At 45.1% G+C, this 18,405-nt stretch overlaps 2 protein-coding genes across 9 annotated transcripts in view; one reads left to right on the top strand and one right to left on the bottom strand.

Moving 5' to 3' along the window:
* The first annotated feature begins 177 nt into the window (after nt 1-177).
* Nucleotides 178-6,645, top strand: LOC146504369 (uncharacterized). Of its 2 annotated transcripts, none has more exons than XM_085130320.1 (5): nt 178-1,150; nt 1,716-2,057; nt 2,153-2,398; nt 2,500-2,528; nt 2,638-6,645. In XM_085130320.1, the coding sequence occupies exons 1-5, from the start codon at nt 1,099-1,101 to the stop codon at nt 2,743-2,745; spliced, it is 777 nt and encodes a 258-aa protein (XP_084986446.1). In that variant the 5' UTR covers nt 178-1,098; the 3' UTR covers nt 2,746-6,645. The 2 variants fall into 2 exon arrangements, with proteins under 2 accessions (XP_084986446.1, XP_084986447.1); XM_085130321.1 differs by having other exon boundaries at nt 185-1,150; nt 2,165-2,398.
* rap1gap2a (RAP1 GTPase activating protein 2a) overlaps nt 1,301-18,405 on the bottom strand; it is a 79,589-nt gene continuing 62,484 nt past the window's right edge. For all 7 annotated transcript variants that reach the window (XM_085130296.1, XM_085130293.1, XM_085130294.1 and 4 more), the window contains 12 exons: nt 18,213-18,342; nt 16,484-16,639; nt 16,317-16,388; nt 14,866-14,952; nt 14,598-14,738; nt 13,463-13,612; nt 13,198-13,310; nt 13,006-13,104; nt 12,770-12,890; nt 7,214-7,316; nt 6,997-7,070; nt 1,301-6,650 (listed from right to left, as the gene is read on the bottom strand). In XM_085130296.1, the coding sequence (XP_084986422.1) occupies nt 6,642-6,650; nt 6,997-7,070; nt 7,214-7,316; nt 12,770-12,890; nt 13,006-13,104; nt 13,198-13,310; nt 13,463-13,612; nt 14,598-14,738; nt 14,866-14,952; nt 16,317-16,388; nt 16,484-16,639; nt 18,213-18,342 (1,255 nt within the window). In that variant the 3' untranslated portion in view covers nt 1,301-6,641. The remainder of the gene's footprint in view (nt 6,651-6,996; nt 7,071-7,213; nt 7,317-12,769; nt 12,891-13,005; nt 13,105-13,197; nt 13,311-13,462; nt 13,613-14,597; nt 14,739-14,865; nt 14,953-16,316; nt 16,389-16,483; nt 16,640-18,212; nt 18,343-18,405) is intronic.

The following is an 18,405-nucleotide window of genomic DNA, read 5'->3' as shown; positions in this document are numbered from 1 at the left end:
CAAAAGTTAAAACTGAAAGATTTACCGCATACGAAACGTCCGGTTTTCAAAATAAGATCACGTGCAGCGCTTTTTTTTAGCGACACAAGCGTCAAATAGGACTTAGCAGGAAATGGGGACTGTATGTGCTTAATCACTTACATGCGAGTATATTCCCTTCAAAGGTAACCAAAGCGTTTACTTTGAAGATTTTTAGTTGTACTCCGAGTGGAAAATCCCTACCTGCGCGTTAATAGTACAACAGAAACGTAATCGTAAAAAACTTTCCCCAGGCTATTTTCTGAAATAAAGAGAACACAAGCACTTCCACTATAGTAACAGCGGTAAACTATGCAGCCAATGCAAGTGGGTCGTTCCTAATATTTGGTGCCATCTGAGTCCCCGTGACAGAATATAGTGTATTTGTGGAAAAGTTATTTCTGCAAGCTTGTCTTACACTATTAACCCCCTTCTATCATATACATCAATTATACGCTACCAAAACCGTTAATTTCTGTAAAATATTCAATGTTTTCTTTTTTAATTATTTATTTTTAGTAGGAGTAGTGCTTGTTTGGCTTCTGAAGTGGGAGATGCCAAAGTTTGAAAACCACCAAGCTGCTATTCAGCTTCAGCTGTCAGAGATCTGTAAACTCCGAATAACCACATAATCAGCCATTTATGCCTTAATCAAGGTCTCTGGACTAAAATGTTAATCAAAACCTGCACAGAAATGGGAAGGAGAAGGATTTGCTGGTTTCTGTTCTCTTTTGTCTCTTCATGTTATAGTTCTTTCGGCCCCTTTCCTGCAGGAAATGTTATATTCCTGTTCATGAGATCACTGCTTCCCGTATTTCAGTTTTGCGTGTGTGTGCTTGTGCCTGCATGTGTGGGTAAGTGTTCACTTCCTTCATCTCTGACCGGATAGGAACAACAGCAGGAGAAAGAAATACAACATAATTACTGAGTAAAAGAAAGTGAAATACCGTGAGCCCACTCAGATTTCCAGAAAGTGTGGCAGCATTTAAGGATCAGCCGTAAAATGTAAGCACAAACTCTCTTAGGGGAAGTGATGAACGGCAGACAAAAACACCGTTAAACACATCCTTACAGTCAGACATGTATACCTGTCTCTTCGGCGTCATCAGCTTCGTTTATGTCTTCCATGCTGGTAAGTGATCTCTTTTTGAAACTCTGACCAAAGTTCTCATTACATAAAAGAAAGTCTCTCTTCTTGCCTTAAGTTTTGTTTTTTTGGGGGGTTTTTTGTTGTTGGTTTTTTTTTGGTTTTTTGTTTTGTTTTGTTTTTTTTTGGGGGGGGGGGGGGTGTTTGTTTTGATATAGTACTCGTGTGAACTCTCCATCTTCAGTATTCTATAATAAGATGCCATTTGCCATGTGTTTGCCTTAAAAGCTGTGGTAATCACGGTCATGCCAAAGCGCACTGCGTGCGTCTAGTTCTTTGAAATGTTTGTTAAGCTCCGTGCCTTTTAAATGTGGCCGCCATATGCGTGTTTTATTCTGAATGACGTGTGTTTCACTGCATATGGAAATTAGCAGATGTACCAAGTTAAACAAAAACATGTGCGTGTGTGTTTATGTTCCCTGATTATTAATGTGTTTTAGTGGTTATAATCTAACCAGATTGGGACAAAGGAGCACCAAACTGCACGAGTTTCCTGGGCTACACATTCATGTTCCGCTACAGTGACTTAAATCTAAATTCCTTCTTTTAGGTCTCTGTGCTGAAGAATGCCAGCTTAGTATTTTGGCAAAACGCGAGATGTATTATGTGCCAGAAGGGGGCATCTTGTCATTGTCCTGTGTAGTTCAGCACTGTGGAAACAACTGGACCGGTGCCTGGATGTGGGAAAATTCAACATATGATTTTAGGAAGCCTGTGAAGGAAAGCGAGAGACACCATTTGACCAACAAGACAATTTCAGCCAGTCAGACAAAGCTATTCTTAAACATCCAGAGTGTCAACCAGTCAGATGAAGGTTCCTATGGATTCATGGTTGTTTGGGATACAGGTGTAAGTGAAAATGGACATCGCACGCACGTGAACATTACCGCAGGTACAGAGAATGACATATAATGAAGTGTATCACAGTGCATCTGCATTTTGGCCAGCAGGTCTTACTGCTTGTCATGTATCCTCCTCATCATATAGCTCTCATCACAGGTCCCTCTCCAAGGAAACTCCTGCACAGGGTTTTGATCTGTGCTTGTGCATTACTCTGCCTTCCCATCATCCTGGAATTGGCTCGCTGTCTGAGCTCAGAGGTCAAACCACAGCCACTTCCCAGGGCACAGGTCATATATGAAGTTCCATACACAGCCCAACAAACCATCTCGGCTCCACAACCTCCACCTCGATGCCCGGTACCACAGAAATGCAAAACATCCCCTCCCAAAGGTATATCCTGTGTGTTTCCTTTTGTTAACCTGTTATGAGGCAATACTCAGAACGGCAATTTTTACCATGCTGTCTTTTCTTCTTTTTTTTGTCTTTTGCAGTTCCACCTAAAGTCAAGAGGAAGCCAGAAGTAAGTGAACGTACTGTTTTGAAACAGTCCTTGAACATTGTGAACCCGCTGACAGGCTCGCATCTCCTAAACTGTGCCCCCCCCCCCCTTACTTTTCACAATGTTACAGGTGATGTATGCAGTGATTTCACAAGGTGCACTGAACCAGCAGGGAGCCACGAGACAGCCTGCCCATTCTGCAACTGTCTACTCATCCCTCAAATTTGACAACCACTAATGGAGTTATGCATTATTTTTATGAATTAAATCATAAAGTATAGTATTTTATTTTTAAAAAAAGTATTTTAAAAAAAGTATTTTATATATACGTCTTTACAAAACACTGAATGTGGTAGCTGCCACTTCTTGTGTTTTTTGTTTTTGTTTTTTGCAAACTGCATCTTTGATACAAACTTGATACTCTGCATTAAGTGAAAAGTCTTTAAAGTGACAGTTTACCACAGAATCAAACACAAGTTTTCCCTCTGGCCCATATTTGCTATTTTTCCATCTAGACTTTTTTTGTGGGGGGAGGGTGTGAGGTGCTAGTTACAGATGAATCTCCCTGTACTGAGCAGTTTCATGTAGGAACTACTCTTCCTGCCAAATCACAACCGCCAGCCACATCACCTGACCGAAACAAGCCAGCAGCTAGCTAGTAACACAGGACAGGAGGAGAGAGGGAAACGCCTGTGCTTATTATCTCCTACCATACTGTCATACTGAGCAGGAGCCTCTCACCACAGATGCAGCTTCCTTCTAAAAAAACAAAACACATGTATAGGCCTGTCAGAAGGTTTTCTCGGGACTCTGTGCAGTCCTATGAAAAACTAAGACCTTTGCTGCTTCCATAGGATTTAAAAGAGTAAGTAGCAGCCAGGTGCAGTTGATTAAATGCATCTGATAAACTGATCACTAGGTGTGAACGCCTCGATGAGAGCCGAGGTTTGGGCAGTTTGGAGGTCTGGAGCATTCAGGTGTGTGTGAACACTTTGCCAATGAGGGAAGACATCAGCAATGTTCTTAAAGAAGCAATTGCTGCTGCCGGGAAGAACTACATAACAGAATCAGCGGGCTGGGTTAGACGTGGATAAAAACGAACAAAACAGATGAGCATGGCTTTTTTGGATTTTTTAAGACAAGAAAACGTATTCTCTCTAAAAAGAACATAGCAGCACGACTTAGGTTTATGAAATTGCATATGAATAAATCTGAGGACTTCTGGAACAATGTTCTTTGGACAGATGAGACCAAAGTGCAGCTGTTTGGCTGTAATGTAACCGCATGTTTGGGAAAGACCAAACACAGCATATCAGCACAAACACCTCATACTAGCTCAAGCACGGTGGTGGAGGGGTGATGTTTTTGGCTTGTTTTGCAGATGCAGGACCTGGCAACCTTGGAGTCAGTAAGTCAATCATTAACTCTCCTGAATACCAAAATATTGTAGTCGAATGTGAGGACATCAATGTGACAGCTAAAGTTGTGCTGCACCTGGGTCATGCAGCAGGGCAATAATTCCAAGCAAAGCAGCAAATCTACAACAGAACAGCTGAGAAAGAGAAAAATTGATGTGTTGCAACGACCTGGTCAAAGTCCAGGCCTCAACCCGACTGATATGCTGTGATGGGATCTTAAGAGAGCTGTGCATAAACAAACCTCAATGAACTGAAGCAACATTGTAAAGAAGAGCGGGCCACAATTCATCCACAAGGATGTAAGAGACTAAAAAATGTCAAATGTTCAAACTACTACTGCTAAAGTTGATTTTGGAAGCTATTTAATAACAGTGTGGACTTACTTTTCCACAGGACTGTATGGGACCACTTTAGGTAGGAACCAGAAAAAGAGCCACTTTAAAAAAGGATCACTTTCATGTAATGTTACATATAATAAGGAGATATTGCATCGCCCAGCAGTACCACCCTGAGGCACTACAGTAAGCAGACTCTGTTTTGTGAGACGATTTCACTGATCTTCTGGTTTGAATTGTTAAAAATGTGACCACATTAACTGCTGTCAGAATAATGTGATGGTGCTGCAGTTTCAACAAAATGTGAAACAAACTTCCCTCACATGTTCAAATATATTACACATTAAAGTATAGACAAGAAAAGCACCCGTGTGGAGAGATTGCATTAAAAAACACAAAACAACAGAAAACCTGAAACAACACAAATATGACACAAAATACAACATTTTATTTTAGAATAAATTCTCAATGGCACATTACATAACCAAATATACATATACATGTTTAGACATCTTTTAACTTAATATATTTCCTTTAATCATTTCACCGTTAATTAGCGTACTCTGCAGTAACAATTTTTACATGACATCGATGCAAAAAAAGTTTAATAACTTAAGCGTATTAACAAAGGAAAGGCTGCAGGGCTTTTTTTTTTTAGGCGACATCTGCTACAAACTATATGACATCTGAACTTCCCCAGAGGATTTCTATCCCTGCTTCCCTTACTCGAGGTAATCACCGACCGAGGGCAGCGTGTGTTTGGCAACACGCCTGCCTCTAGTCCTGATAAATTAGAAAGGTACTACTCAAGTTAGAACAGCTTCCTGGCAAGTTAAAAGGTGACCTACATGTAAATCACAGAGGGCGTTTGTAATTTGGGTGAAACTAGCTATTAAACCTTTTACACTCTTAGGCCAGCCTAAACTACAGGAACTGTTCCCTACACAGTAAGATTGCACCGACATTAACACACACCAGCTTGATTGTTTTTGGTCACACTGGAAGTGAATGTGTGTGTCTTTATGCTTCTTTTCCAGGCTAATGTCAGTTGAAGATTAGACCCGTGGTCCTTCTGTGCCTGCGAGCACCCGACTTTGCAGTTTTTACTTGTTTTTTTGCAACAGCTAAGTCCTTTTTTTAAAGGCTCATAGTTTACATTCAAAGTGTTTTTTGTAACTTCATAGGTGGTTCGTTATAACCTGAACTTCATATTTTTCAAGTCATCCTCATCAGCTCACATCCTGGGAAAAACCACGGAGATGTCCTAAAGAGCCGCCGTACGTACACGCCGATACACCGAGCTAGCGAGTTTCAATGGGAGGTATCAGAAGGTGAAATGTTTTCACTGAGTGCAACATCTATTTTGAGCAAATGTGGGTGTAGCTCGGCTGTGCTGTAACCAGATCCCCGTCCTCTCACATAGTGAGACGCACAGAGACGAGACGGAGGCTGAGAAAGAACGTGTCAGCGGCGAAAAGGGCTTTTTCTATGTGTGTGATAGATTGTAAGGCGCAGCTTTGGCTAAAAGAAGCTTGTGGCAAAATGTGTTGGCAGTGCCCCTCCCCACCCCGCCCTGCTCTTGAGTTCAAGTCTATGAAGTTGCCCCTATGGATACAGAAATGCTGTCCTAGGAGGAGACACGTCACGTTTATAGTGCAGTAGACACAATGCAGCAGCTAGCGGGATTACAAAAAGCTTCGGCGAAATCAAAACTTGTTCTCTGAAAAAAGCATTTACATTATGCAAAGAACAAGCTCAGAGAGCACAGTGGAGAAGACTCCCAGCCGCGGCGCCTCCGAGGTCTTGCTACTGCGAGTCTTCTGTGCGCAGTTTTCGTCTGTTCAAGGGCGAAGGCAAATACATCCTGATGGCTAATGATTTCTTTTTTTTCTTCCTCCACTGGGCACTCAACAGTCAGTGAAATAAAGGTTAACAGTTCGGCCATAAACTCGTGTCACAATTCTTCTAGGTGGTCATCGTGTTTCTCTCTATCAAACAAGACGCTTGAGGAAAAAAAGCCGAGCTCGGCTTGAACTCACAGTATCACAGCCACGCCAAAGACCCTCACGAAAGGTGGATGAGCAACGGTGCAGCGAGCATCGACTAATCTGTAGCTAAAGACTGGTTAGAAACAAAAGCCAAAATGTCAGCTGCTTCTCCTCCCTATATACTCACAGTAGTTTCAGTTAGATTCTAGTGTGCGGGGGACTCGGTAACCTTCTCAGGTTATCCTTGGCATTGGGAAGTAGTTCTACAGTGATTTTGTGGTTGTTGTTGTGACTTTTTTATTTTGTTGTCATTGTTTTATTTTTTTGCAGCTCTGTCAGCAGGCGCTGTCCCTTCATTGTGCAAGGTTGGGGGTTTTTCCGTTTCACCCAAAGCTACTCAGACTGAAAGAGAGAAGAGGGAACAAAAAAAAAACGAGAAGAGAAGAGAGCGTTCAGCACACGTCTTTCAGTCCGGGCTTATTACCCAACATCAGCTTGAGTGTTTCAGTCACATTACAGAGTTCCAGAGATAATGAGATGTCTATAAGATAGACAAAGTGTTAAAAAACAGACAGACACACACACACCAGGGGACTTTTTGGCATCGCTGCCAGCGTTCTGCCATAATTATCTTAATTTCAATGTCGAACTTTCTCCCTTTAAAAGTTTTATGGAGCTTCTGTCTCGAAAAGTTGAAAATATCCTACTGAAAAATCTTAACAAGGCAGTGTTCAAGTATCAGACTTACAGTCGTGGATGAGTGGCTCATTTTGTCAAAGCGGAACTTCAAGTTTGACCTCGGTGAAGTCTTAGTTTTTCCATCTGTGGAAGGAAAAAAAGGGAGGAGACGGAAAGGAAACAAAGGAAATGCTCATTAGAAAATGAACTCATCCACTTCTGGCGTATCATTCTGTTCAAACTGGACTAAAAGCTCGTCCACAAATGCTTCATGAATTTAGGCTTACCTGTTGGACTGCGGCACATGATGACAGGGGTGCAGGACCCTTGGCTTTCTATGTTGAGTGCGGGGCTGAAGGCAGAGGAAGAAGCTATGGGTGGATGGCTGGCCTGAGGGAAGGAGAGAAAGCGGGAAGACGAAAGTTAAATATGGACACAGACGTACGGGGGTGGGGGGCTAAAAGAGGTTCTCTGAAACAAGGGAGCAGAATTTTGCTGAAGTTGAATTTAACTTGCCCCTCAGCAAAGTGGGAAACATTGCAAGGAGTTGGGTAGAGCTGGCTTGGAGGGAGAAATGATCATAAAATGGGTTAGATTAAAATAGGTGATGTGGTGTCTTAAGTTTATTTCTAACTCAATATTTTGATTCCCGCATTCTACTAGAGTCAATTTGCATTATTCATAGTTAAAAATAGTTTTGCTAGCTAACATAGACAACAGTTCACACCTTCAGTCAGTTTAGAATCATCAACCTAACCCCAGTAACTACACGCTTTTGGGTGGAGTAGTTGGAGAGAACCCACACAGACACAAGAAAAACACAAACTGAGGTGAGCACGACTCTCGCAGACATCATAAACACACCAAAGCAGAAAAAAATTCTTTAGAGAGACAGTGCAGGTTAACAACATGGTAAATGGACTGGCTCTTATATAGCGCTTTTCTTTCAAAGTGTTAGGATGCCTGGGTCATTGACCCAGGGCTTTTGAGTTTATTATATTATTTATAATTTCTAGTTTTTGGGGTTTTCGTGAGTCATGTCTTATGGTTTGTCTCTGTGTAATCCTTGGTTGCTGTCTCCCCTGTCTGCTGTATCCCCGTGTCCAGTCTGTGTCTGCCCTGGTCCCACGTCTCTGTTCCTTCTGTTGTAGTGCCTGTATGTGAGTCTGTGTCTTTTGTTCAGTCTGTGTTTTGTGTTTCCTGTTTTACTTTGAAGGTTTCTGTCTTATCTCAGTGTGTTCAGTTTACGCTTCCTTGTCTCGTCAGTTCTGATTTGCCCCAGCTGTGTTTCCCTCCTGTTGTCCATTCCCTGATTGCTCCCTCTATGTATTTAAGCCCTGTGTTTCAGTTTGTCATTGTCGCGATCTACTGTTTATTTAGCTGTGTGTTTTTCCCAGTCCTCCAGTGTAAGTTTATTTTTGATATTTCCAGTTATGTTATATTTGAGTTTAACATTAAAGCGGTTTTGAGTTTAAGTTTTGCCTCCGGAGTCTGCACCTTGGGTCCTATTCCTGTCTGCACACAGCCGTTCCCTAACAGAAGATCGCGACCAGAACATGGACCCCGCAGACTCTTTTCCCTCGGAGTTCAACGGCGAGATGATGCGGATGGTGAGTCTGCTCGACCGCATTGCCCAGTCACAGGATTTACGGACTATGGCAGTTGGGCTAAGTGCAGTAGATGCCATCATTCGTCATAACCCTCAGCTCTCTCAGTTTGCTAAGGACACTAAGTTGGATGACACCATTACTGCCTGGAGAGAGCAAGTCAAGGCTGGTGAGCTTGCTCTCTCACTCACTACATCTTCCCAACCGCTGCCCCAGGACAACACACACTCTCCACCTGTCTCAACACTGCCACGGACTTCCTCTCCCTCCCCACACCAGCCGGGTCCCCGTTCGCCTGCCTTTTTCCTGGCGGCTATGTGGTCAGAGGATGAGGAGGAGGTCTCCTTTTCTCCACCGGTTCCTGTTTCCTCATCCCGAAGGAAACGGCGCTCAGGCCGCCGCCACTCCAGGACGGTTGAGCAATCTCCTGTCGGGGAAGACGGTGACTGTTTATTGCATGCTCCAGTTGAGCATTCTGACTCTGGACATTCTAACATCACACCCCCTACATCTGTTGGTCCCGCTGGGGGTTCTGGAGAACCGCTCCAGCCGTCCTCAGTCTCCACTGGAGGGGCTGAGTGGCCCGTTCAGCTTTCTGTCTCCGCTGGAGGGTCCGAGGGACCGCTTCAGCTGCCTGTTCTCGCTGAGGGTCCGAGGGGCCCGTCCAGCCTCCTGCCTCCGCTGGAGGGTCCGAGGGACTGCTTCAGCTGCCTGTTCCCGCTGGAGGGTCTGAGGGGCCCGTCCAGCCTCCTGCCTCCGCTGGAGGGTCCGAGGGACTGCTTCAGCTGCCTGTTCCCGCTGGAGGGTCCGAGGGACTGCTTCAGCTGCCTGTTCCCGCTGGAGGGTCCGAGGGACTGCTTCAGCCGCCTGTTCCCGCTGGAGGGTCCGAGGGGCCCGTCCAGCCGCCTGCCTCCGCTGGAGGGTCCGAGGGGCCCGTCCAGCCGCCTGCCTCCGCTGGAGGGTCCGAGGGGCCCGTCCAGCCGCCTGCCTCCGCTGGAGGGTCCGAGGGACCGCTTCAGCCGCCTGTTCCCGCTGGAGGGTCCGAGGGGCCCGTCCTGCCTTGCCTCCTGTTCCCGCTGGAGGGTCCGAGGGGCCCGTCCTGCCTTGCCTCCTGTTCCCGCTGGAGGGTCCGAGGGGCCCGTCCTGCCTCCTGTTCCCGCTGGAGGGTCCGAGGGGCCCGTCCTGCCTCCTGTTCCCGCTGGAGGGTCCGAGGGGCCCGTCCTGCCTCCTGTTCCCGCTGGAGGGTCCGAGGGGCCCGTCCTGCCTCCTGTTCCCGCTGGAGGGTCCGAGGGGCCCATCCAGCGACCTGCGTCGCCTGCAGCGCCACCACCTGCGGCTCCCACGCAGTTCCCTGCAGCGCCGCCCTCGCCTGGTCCAGCCTCCGAGTCTTCGCCCTCGCCTGGTCCAGCCTCCGAGTCTTCGCCCTCGCCGTCGCCGGGTCCAGCCTCCGAGTCTTCGCCTTCGGCGTCGCCGGGTCCAGCCTCCGAGTCTTCGCCTTCGGCGTCGCCGGGTCCAGCCTCCGAGTCTTCGCCTTCGGCGTCGCCGGGTCCAGCCTCCGAGTCTTCGCCTTCGGCGTCGCCTGGTCCTGCCTCCGAGTCTTCGCCTTCGGCGTCGCCTGGTCCTGCCTCGCTCTGTCTAGCTTCGTCTGCGCCTGAGGTCCCCATGCCGTCTGGGCCTGTCCGTCCTGCTCGGCGTGCACGTCCTGCACGACCTGTCCGGCCTGCACGACCTGTCCGGCCTGCACGTCCTGTCCGGCCTGCTCGTCCTGCACGTCCTGTTCGGCTGCTTTCCGGGCCGATGACTGGACATCATTGCCGTCATGGACGGCCCCCTGAACTACGTCGCCGCCGGTGCCTCCCGCCCGGCCGGCCTCCTGACCTGCTCGGTCGCCGCCGGTGCCTCCCGCCTGCCCGGTCCCCTGAACTGTCCTCTTGGCTCTTGGGCCGCCTGCCTCCGGGCCGCCCCCCTGAACTGCCCGGGTTTGGACTGTTGTGCCGTCAGCCTCCGGGCCGGCCTCCTGAACCTTTTCGAGACTGGTACCTGGGCCTCTGCGCCTTTCATGGGCTTTTTGTCTGTTTTCTTTTGGACTGTTGCTGGGCCGCAGTGCTGTTGTTGTTTTGTTCTGTTTTGGGCTTTTGCTCCCTGTATTTTTTGTCTCTGGCTCCGTGTGTTTGTTTCATTTCGGTCCCTCCATCCTGTTCCCCCGCCGCCCACCCTGGTTGGGTTGTTTTTTTTGTTTTGGTGTTTCGGGTTGGGCTGTCTGGGAGCCAGCCCTTTAGGGGGGGATACTGTTAGGATGCCTGGGTCATTGACCCAGGGCTTTTGAGTTTATTATATTATTTATAATTTCTAGTTTTTGGGGTTTTCGTGAGTCATGTCTTATGGTTTGTCTCTGTGTAATCCTTGGTTGCTGTCTCCCCTGTCTGCTGTATCCCCGTGTCCAGTCTGTGTCTGCCCTGGTCCCACGTCTCTGTTCCTTCTGTTGTAGTGCCTGTATGTGAGTCTGTGTCTTTTGTTCAGTCTGTGTTTTGTGTTTCCTGTTTTACTTTGAAGGTCTCTGTCTTATCTCAGTGTGTTCAGTTTACGCTTCCTTGTCTCGTCAGTTCTGATTTGCCCCAGCTGTGTTTCCCTCCTGTTGTCCATTCCCTGATTGCTCCCTCTATGTATTTAAGCCCTGTGTTTCAGTTTGTCATTGTCGCGATCTACTGTTTATTTAGCTGTGTGTTTTTCCCAGTCCTCCAGTGTAAGTTTATTTTTGATATTTCCAGTTATGTTATATTTGAGTTTAACATTAAAGCGGTTTTGAGTTTAAGTTTTGCCTCCGTGTGTCTGCACCTTGGGTCCTATTCCTGTCTGCACACAGCCGTTCCCTAACACAAAGTGGATTAGCATAATAGTTCTCCTAGAAGTTTTTTAGGGGTAAAGGTTTTGGGGGGAAAAAAAAAAAAAAAAAAAAGTGTGTGTGTGTGTGTGTATGTATGTGTTAGCTAGCTAGCTAATATGCTAGCTAATGAGCTAAATGTAGCATAAAGACTCTACAAATGCTAATTCGCCTGGTTCCAAAGGTTGTAAAAACTAATGGACTTAAAAAAGTAAAATAAAAAAAACCCAAGAACTGACCCGTACAAACTTTACAAATAGGTTTAATCTGCTGCTTCAAGTCTCTCTATTACGCTAATAAAGACTGCGTTTTTCTTCCCATCCAGCCTATCAGATTCTCCCTTGTGGTGCCCACTGGTGTACTTTACTGCTGCATCAGGCACTTAACGATTGCTTTAACAGTTTTCTCTGGCATTTAAGCCGTGTCTCTATCTCTCTCTGAGAGTTCCTACTGCGTAGGGATCATCTGTGCAAGCTGATCTCCTGCCAAACACTGAGGAGCAATCTCACAGCGTTTCTCAGGTAAGATAAAATAACACCTTGAAGCGGTTTTATCTGATACAAGGCGATCAAGTAGAGCTGCAATCATCATAATTGACATGCGCTTACTACGAAGCAGTTCTTAGTAATTATAGACTATTTCATCCACGACACTGACACCACCAACAACTTCAAACCTTTGGTTCTGACTCCGTACAGATATAACAGAATATTAGGGCCACATTAAGAAAAAAAAAATAAGTCAAATTTTCGAGATTAAACTCGAAATACTATTTTGAGATGATGTCGTAGGCTGCTATTCTCCATCTGCCTTGCATAGATGACTTAGAGCACAGGTGTCAAACTCCAGGCCTCGAGGGCCGGTGTCCTGCAGGTTTTAATGTGTCCTTGATCCAACACAGCTGATTTAAATGGCTAAATTACCTCCTCAACATGTCTTGAAGTTCTCCAGAAGTCTGGTAATGAACTAATCATGTGATTCTGGTGTGTTGACCCAGGGTGATATCTAAAACCTGCAGGACACCGGCCCTCGAGGCCTGGAGTTCGACACCCCTGACTTAGAGAAACAACTTGATCAGCTGTCTTATTGTGTCTTGTGCTTCAACATGCATCCTCTTTGCTGCACGAGGGTGTAACCATCTGTATGTTTGTATTTGTCCATTGCCACCTAATGCATCTTGCACAAATCCGACCAACTCTTCCAAGTTTGTGCGATTTTTCCTTCAGACCAGATGCAGCTTTCTGCACCATCTCTTCAATGTTCTTATACTTTAAAGATGTAACTCTCAACAGCACAACACATTTTCTTTCTTTCGTTCCTTCTTTTCAAATGAATGAATAAAAGTTTGGGCTCACCGTCTCCAGTTCTTCCAGAGCTTCTGTTTCTCCCGTGGTGCTGCTGAAGCTGCTGGTGCTGGAAGAAGAACGAGAAATGTTCTGCTTGCCGCCGCCGCACTCCTTCAGCTTGACAAACGGCCTGTTGAGGAGAACACAGAGGAGCAACCGTGAGTAAAATTTGTACTGACGTGAAAAAGCAAACATTAAGAAGTATTGTTAAAGTATTCTTTAGATAAAATCAACTTGAGTCTCACCTTTCTTTGTTGGGACAGATCTCAGGTGAGCTCGGATTGGATGACGTCTCTGATTTCACGTCCTGGGACAGCAGGCAGCTCTCTGCAAACTTTTGGTCGCTGCACACAAAAAGCAAATCCGTAAGTCAAAAGGTAGCTGTTTAAAAAGACTGTAACAGTAATAACTTCTGAATGCAGGGACCTTTCACCTACCCACGCGTGTGTTTGTCTGAAGCGGTTTCTGTGCTGGAGTGGAGACGAGGGAAGAGACCCGAGCGCCGTTTCACAGGGCTCTTCAGGGGAGACTTGGCTGACAGTACAGGAGGCTGCGGATAACAGAATAAAGAATTTGGCTTCTCTTAGTATTGCAGCACTTTAAAAATGTTCCCTAAAAATCCTCCAACATTAAATATGGATGAGTAAATGAACAAGAACCAAAGCTTTTTGCTCAAGTCACATCTCGCTGAAGTGAACTCACAGTGAAGGTGCTCTTTGTGCATTCGCTGGTGCTCTGCGGCAGACCTCCACCACTGAGGCTGGCTGGAACACCACCTCCTACACCGGGGCTCCTGTGACGGTGAGACCCTACCATAGTCTCCATGGAGTGGCTTCTGACTCGCATGGCTCTCTGGAGAAACAGGAGAAAAGAGAGAATGAGCTCATGATGAGGGAGAGGAGGAGGTTAAGGAGTAGAAGCAAGTAAAGACACATGGAAACGGTGTGAAATAATGAAGTTGGGGGGAGGCAGTGTCAAGAAGGTGACCACAAGAGGGCGCAGTTGTCCAAGAAGAAGAAAAAGTGAGTTAGAGAAGAATATATCATTTATATCATTGGTTCATTGATATAAAGAGTTTATGATAACTTCCGGTCAGTAACATTCAAATCAAATGTCGATACTTTTCCCACCTTTGCTATCTGCCTCAGCTATGACCAGCTCAAATTCACACACGCACAAACAACATCATATGAGATCGTCTTTATTTATCATCATATAATTCCCCCACGTGCATTTACAGTGACACAGAAAGGTAATACACAGCAACCGCCACGACAGCAACAATAAGAGCGCCCCCTGGGACCGACTGCACAAACTGCAAAGCCTCCGTCCACGACGCCTGCGAAGAGCGATAGAATCAAATGATTACATTAGTTACACATTTTCGTGGCAACAAACAGAGACACACATTCAACACAGTCCTTTTAAAGACACTCCAGCCTTCAGTGAGCACGTGCAATGGCGGTGTGATGGGCTAGAGAGATTTAGGTGGCTGGTGAGAGGAAGCAGAGGGGAAATTCATAAAGAGAAAGGCACAGTCTCATACAGATTTAGCGCCGCAGCGTTTTGCATGTTCACATGTTCACACTGAATACACACACACACACACGCACACACACTGTGAGTATAAGGTCAAAATTCTCAAGCACTGAGAAATTCAGGAGCGTCTGTGATAACAATGGTTTAGCGCCTCAAGTCATCTTGCAGACCTGTGACATTTCGCTGACCTACAGCGAGCAAACCTGGCACTCTTGTGCTGTAATGACGGTGATTAAATAAATGTCACAGAGCTGAGAAAGGATTGAACGATGTACTTTTTGTCTAGGCTCATGTTCACCTTGAAGGACTCCAGCAGGCCTCCGTGTCCCCCGTTCTCCAGCTTGTCCTCCTCTCCGACCTGGCCCAGACCAAGCGCGCTTTGACTCTGTCTGTGCAGCTCGTCGTGGAGATTGTCCAGCAGCGCGGCTCGTGTTCGCCCCTGAAATCGGTTCACACACACACGCACACAAGCAAGAACGCATCGGGAAAACGATTAGGGATGAATCGGCAGAGCGGAACGAAGGCATGCTGCGGTGTTTTGGTGTAGCTGTGCGCGCGTGTGTCACCTCCAGTTTGGCGAATTTGTCAGATTTGTAGCAGGCGTTTTCAGCATTGATCAGCTTTGTCAGCAGGAAGTCTCGAAACTCTGGGCCCTAGAGAGCGACATAGGCGAGGAGGGAAGTTGATGAGCAACAAGGAATGGGGAGGGTGACAATGAGGAAAGGAAAAGGTGACCTTAACGATATACAGACAATAGTGCCTCAGCTCATTGTGCTGTGGTGATCATGAGCGTAAATTATTTAAAAATCCCATCTGCCTCAAATTCCCCCTTTTCATCCTCTTATTCTGCAGTGAGCAGCTTTATTATAGACTGAATGCTGAAACCAGTGTCTCTAATTTTTTTTCTGCATTGGACTTTTGCTTTTGTGACAGAATCCTGAAATAAATCTTTCATCCTTCACTAAGCAATAACTTTATAGAGATACTAAATACCTGTGACTGTATTTTCTTATTATATTACCTTTGGACATTTTCTCCATGAACAGGAAGTCTTTTGCACTAAGCTACCTACAGCTTCTTACCTACTTTAAGATTGGCATCAATCTCCTAACCAACTCTCTGCTGGAAATCTAAAAAGTGTATTTTCACATGCTACCTTTTACTGAAAGGCAATCCGTGCTGCAGGTCAGCGTATCATTTCCTTCATATTGAGAGACTGGTTGCCAGCGAAGGATATCAGTTCATTTCAGTGAACTTTAGCTTTTCGTCAGCACCAGCTATTGGAGTCAAGGTCAAAAAGTTGACTCTGCCTGGTGTGTTTCTGGTAGTGTTTGCGTGTGTGTGTGTTATTCTGTCTGTAAACAGCTCAAAAGGTTTTCAAGGAACTCTGATAAAAACTGGGGGTGAAGAGACCTTGAAGTCCATCAAGGTCTACAATGATTTATTGACCAAAAAATGACAAAAAGCCTTAAAACTATTTTTTAAAAGTGTGGTGTGTCCTGCAACGATATAGAAAGTACAGTTTGACCTCTTCTTTATGGTCAAACATTCATAAAATGACTTTTATCTTTAAAACTGTGCTTACATTTGGAAAATACATCCTTTGTTTGTATTAGCAACATTTGGTAAATGATTCTAGTATATGGGGAATTCTAAATATCATTTTTTAAATATAATGTGGCCACATTTGACCTCTGACCTCACGTTTCCCTTTGTCTCAAGTGAAAACAAATGACATGCTTAGTTAGAAATATACTGTAGTATAATATTATATATAATATAATAAGCTCTAATTCATTATGAATTCAAGTTATTTGCAAATCGTACCTAATATCCATTATCTACTCCCTTGCGACCCTTATCTGATTTTTACTACATTCAAACCTCTTAAAAAACAAAGAATACAAAATCAATATATAGAAAATATAATATTATTCCCTTAAAAGTAAATACTGCCCAGACAGCGAGCTGCCTTGGTGGTGCTTCTTTTCATACTCAGATCACATCTGCCGCTCACCTTCTTGAAGATGGTTGGGTTTGGGAGGGGAGGTCCAAATGAAGGTACATCTTCCCTCGCCGTAACAGACACCTGTCAGCATAAAACAAGTAACAGCCACATGTTACTGTGGCCACTGGCTCACTACAGCACACACGGAAGGAGAGGAAGTATTTTCCTGTTTGTACCTTGTATGTCGTGTGCTCTGTGCAGGGGTTCTCTGCCTGCACCAGGACGTAGGCGTGCAGGAAGTTGGAGGCGATTATGTCCGGAACAAACGGTGTGGGCTCTTCTTGGAAGACTGCGGCGACAATGTCGTTTCCTATGTGCCTTTTTCTTTGGAGCTGAGGAGGAAATAATTACCTCGGGTCACCAGTTTTTGCTATGTGTTTGGTTTTTAACACTTTCAAAATAAGAGCTCGGGATATGGCTTCTAGTTCTACACTGCATGAGCCCCTGAATTCAAGAAGGGGTCATACGGTTCTCGGGAGGATTTTAGAGACTTCACATCAAACCCTCAGCGATGTCTTATAAAAGAGCAATTTAGTTTTTTATTAGGATGGCAAAGCTCATTGTCACCGAGCACTTTAAGACTACAATGAAGGTTTAAAAAGAAAAGATCTTAACGCAAGATTGAATAACTGCCAGTGCAGGGCCCATCAGGCTTATCTTAGTGCTGGATTAGAATAAGAGGAGCGTGCTACATTGATAGCAAGTCCATAAAGTCTTCATGTTAATTCTCCTCTGAAACAGAGGAGAGATTTTATTGTTTAGAGTTGATTAAAATAATACATTTGTATGATAGAAAGGCCAGAAAGGTCAGTGGTTTAACACTGTGTGCAGATATTGGTTGTGCATCTGCTATTTTCACACCTCGTCCACAAGTGCCAGACAAGATTTGACATGTGTCTTAGAATACATGCAGTTATGTGTGTACCCAAGTCATGCCCCCACTGTAATTTAGTGCGGATGCTGCTGTCAGAGTCTGAAGAACACTGAAGGTCACTCGTTGATGAGACTGTTCATCTTTGGCTACTCATATTTTTTTCCCTTCTACTTCCTGTACACTGAAAACTTTAGAATAGAACATGTTTGCAGAAAAATGAGATTCAGCACAAAACTGAGAGCTCACTGCAGACACTAAAAGCAAAAGTCTCTGTAGCATTTAAGCTATTGTTTTATATGGTATATACTATACTGGGGTGACGATTTGCTGATAAGTGATTTAATGCACTCCTACAGCATTTTAGGCCATCTAGTCGCTCTTTTACTCCTTTTATGAATGGATCTTAAAAGCTTTGTAACTGATCCTCCTTTATTTTTTTCTTTGTTTTTTCATAAGAAGCCAAAGAACAATTTATTTAGTTTCTGAAACCAGCTGAAAGATATAGATGACACAAGAAAGGTCAGCTTTGTTCAAGTATTAACTTCAGATCAGCACCAGATGATCCTTTAACCCTAACCACGATTGAATCCTAACCCCCAAACCAACGATGGCTCGAAACGCTCCCTTTGTTGGATTTTTTTTCCTGAGTGGACATCCGCAGGTTCTTTTCTGTGTCGCAGGACTAAGACATAATAACTATGTGATCAATCACTTGCAATAGTAAACCTGGATCAATATTAATCATATGATGATCCAGGAACAACACCAACACATGAAAATAAGATACACCATCAGCACCACAGGCATAAAAGCAAGAATGTGCTCCTTTTAAAGTCCTCTTTAATAGCTGTGAGATGATCTAGTGCATTTAACTCAACCATTCTTCCAACAGGGGATCAAATATGAATTCAGTGCCTTTGAATAAAAGCAATTTAATATTGATATTTCTGGGCTCAAGTGCCCCATTTGGCAGCTAAATCCATACATGCATTCAGTGTAACAATAATAAAGGCAGAATTAAGTCGTGGTACCTGCTGAACATCACCCTCGGTGAAGGGAAGCTTAGTTGACACGTGGAACATAATCTCCCTCTGTCTGAAGACGGTGTAGACAGATTCAGACCCCGTCTGTCCATGGGACACGTCCAGCCCACCACGGAACCTGTCACAGGATCAGAGCTCTCATGTTCCCTGTGCAGCCTCCAGCCTTCACTTACAAGGTTCT

Source organism: Neolamprologus multifasciatus, chromosome 14 (genome assembly GCF_963576455.1).
Source record: "Neolamprologus multifasciatus chromosome 14, fNeoMul1.2, whole genome shotgun sequence".
In the NCBI taxonomy this organism is placed as follows: Eukaryota; Metazoa; Chordata; class Actinopteri; order Cichliformes; family Cichlidae; genus Neolamprologus; species Neolamprologus multifasciatus.
The sequence above is the reverse complement of the archived record's forward strand: the minus strand, read 5'-3'. Positions and strand labels throughout refer to the sequence as shown.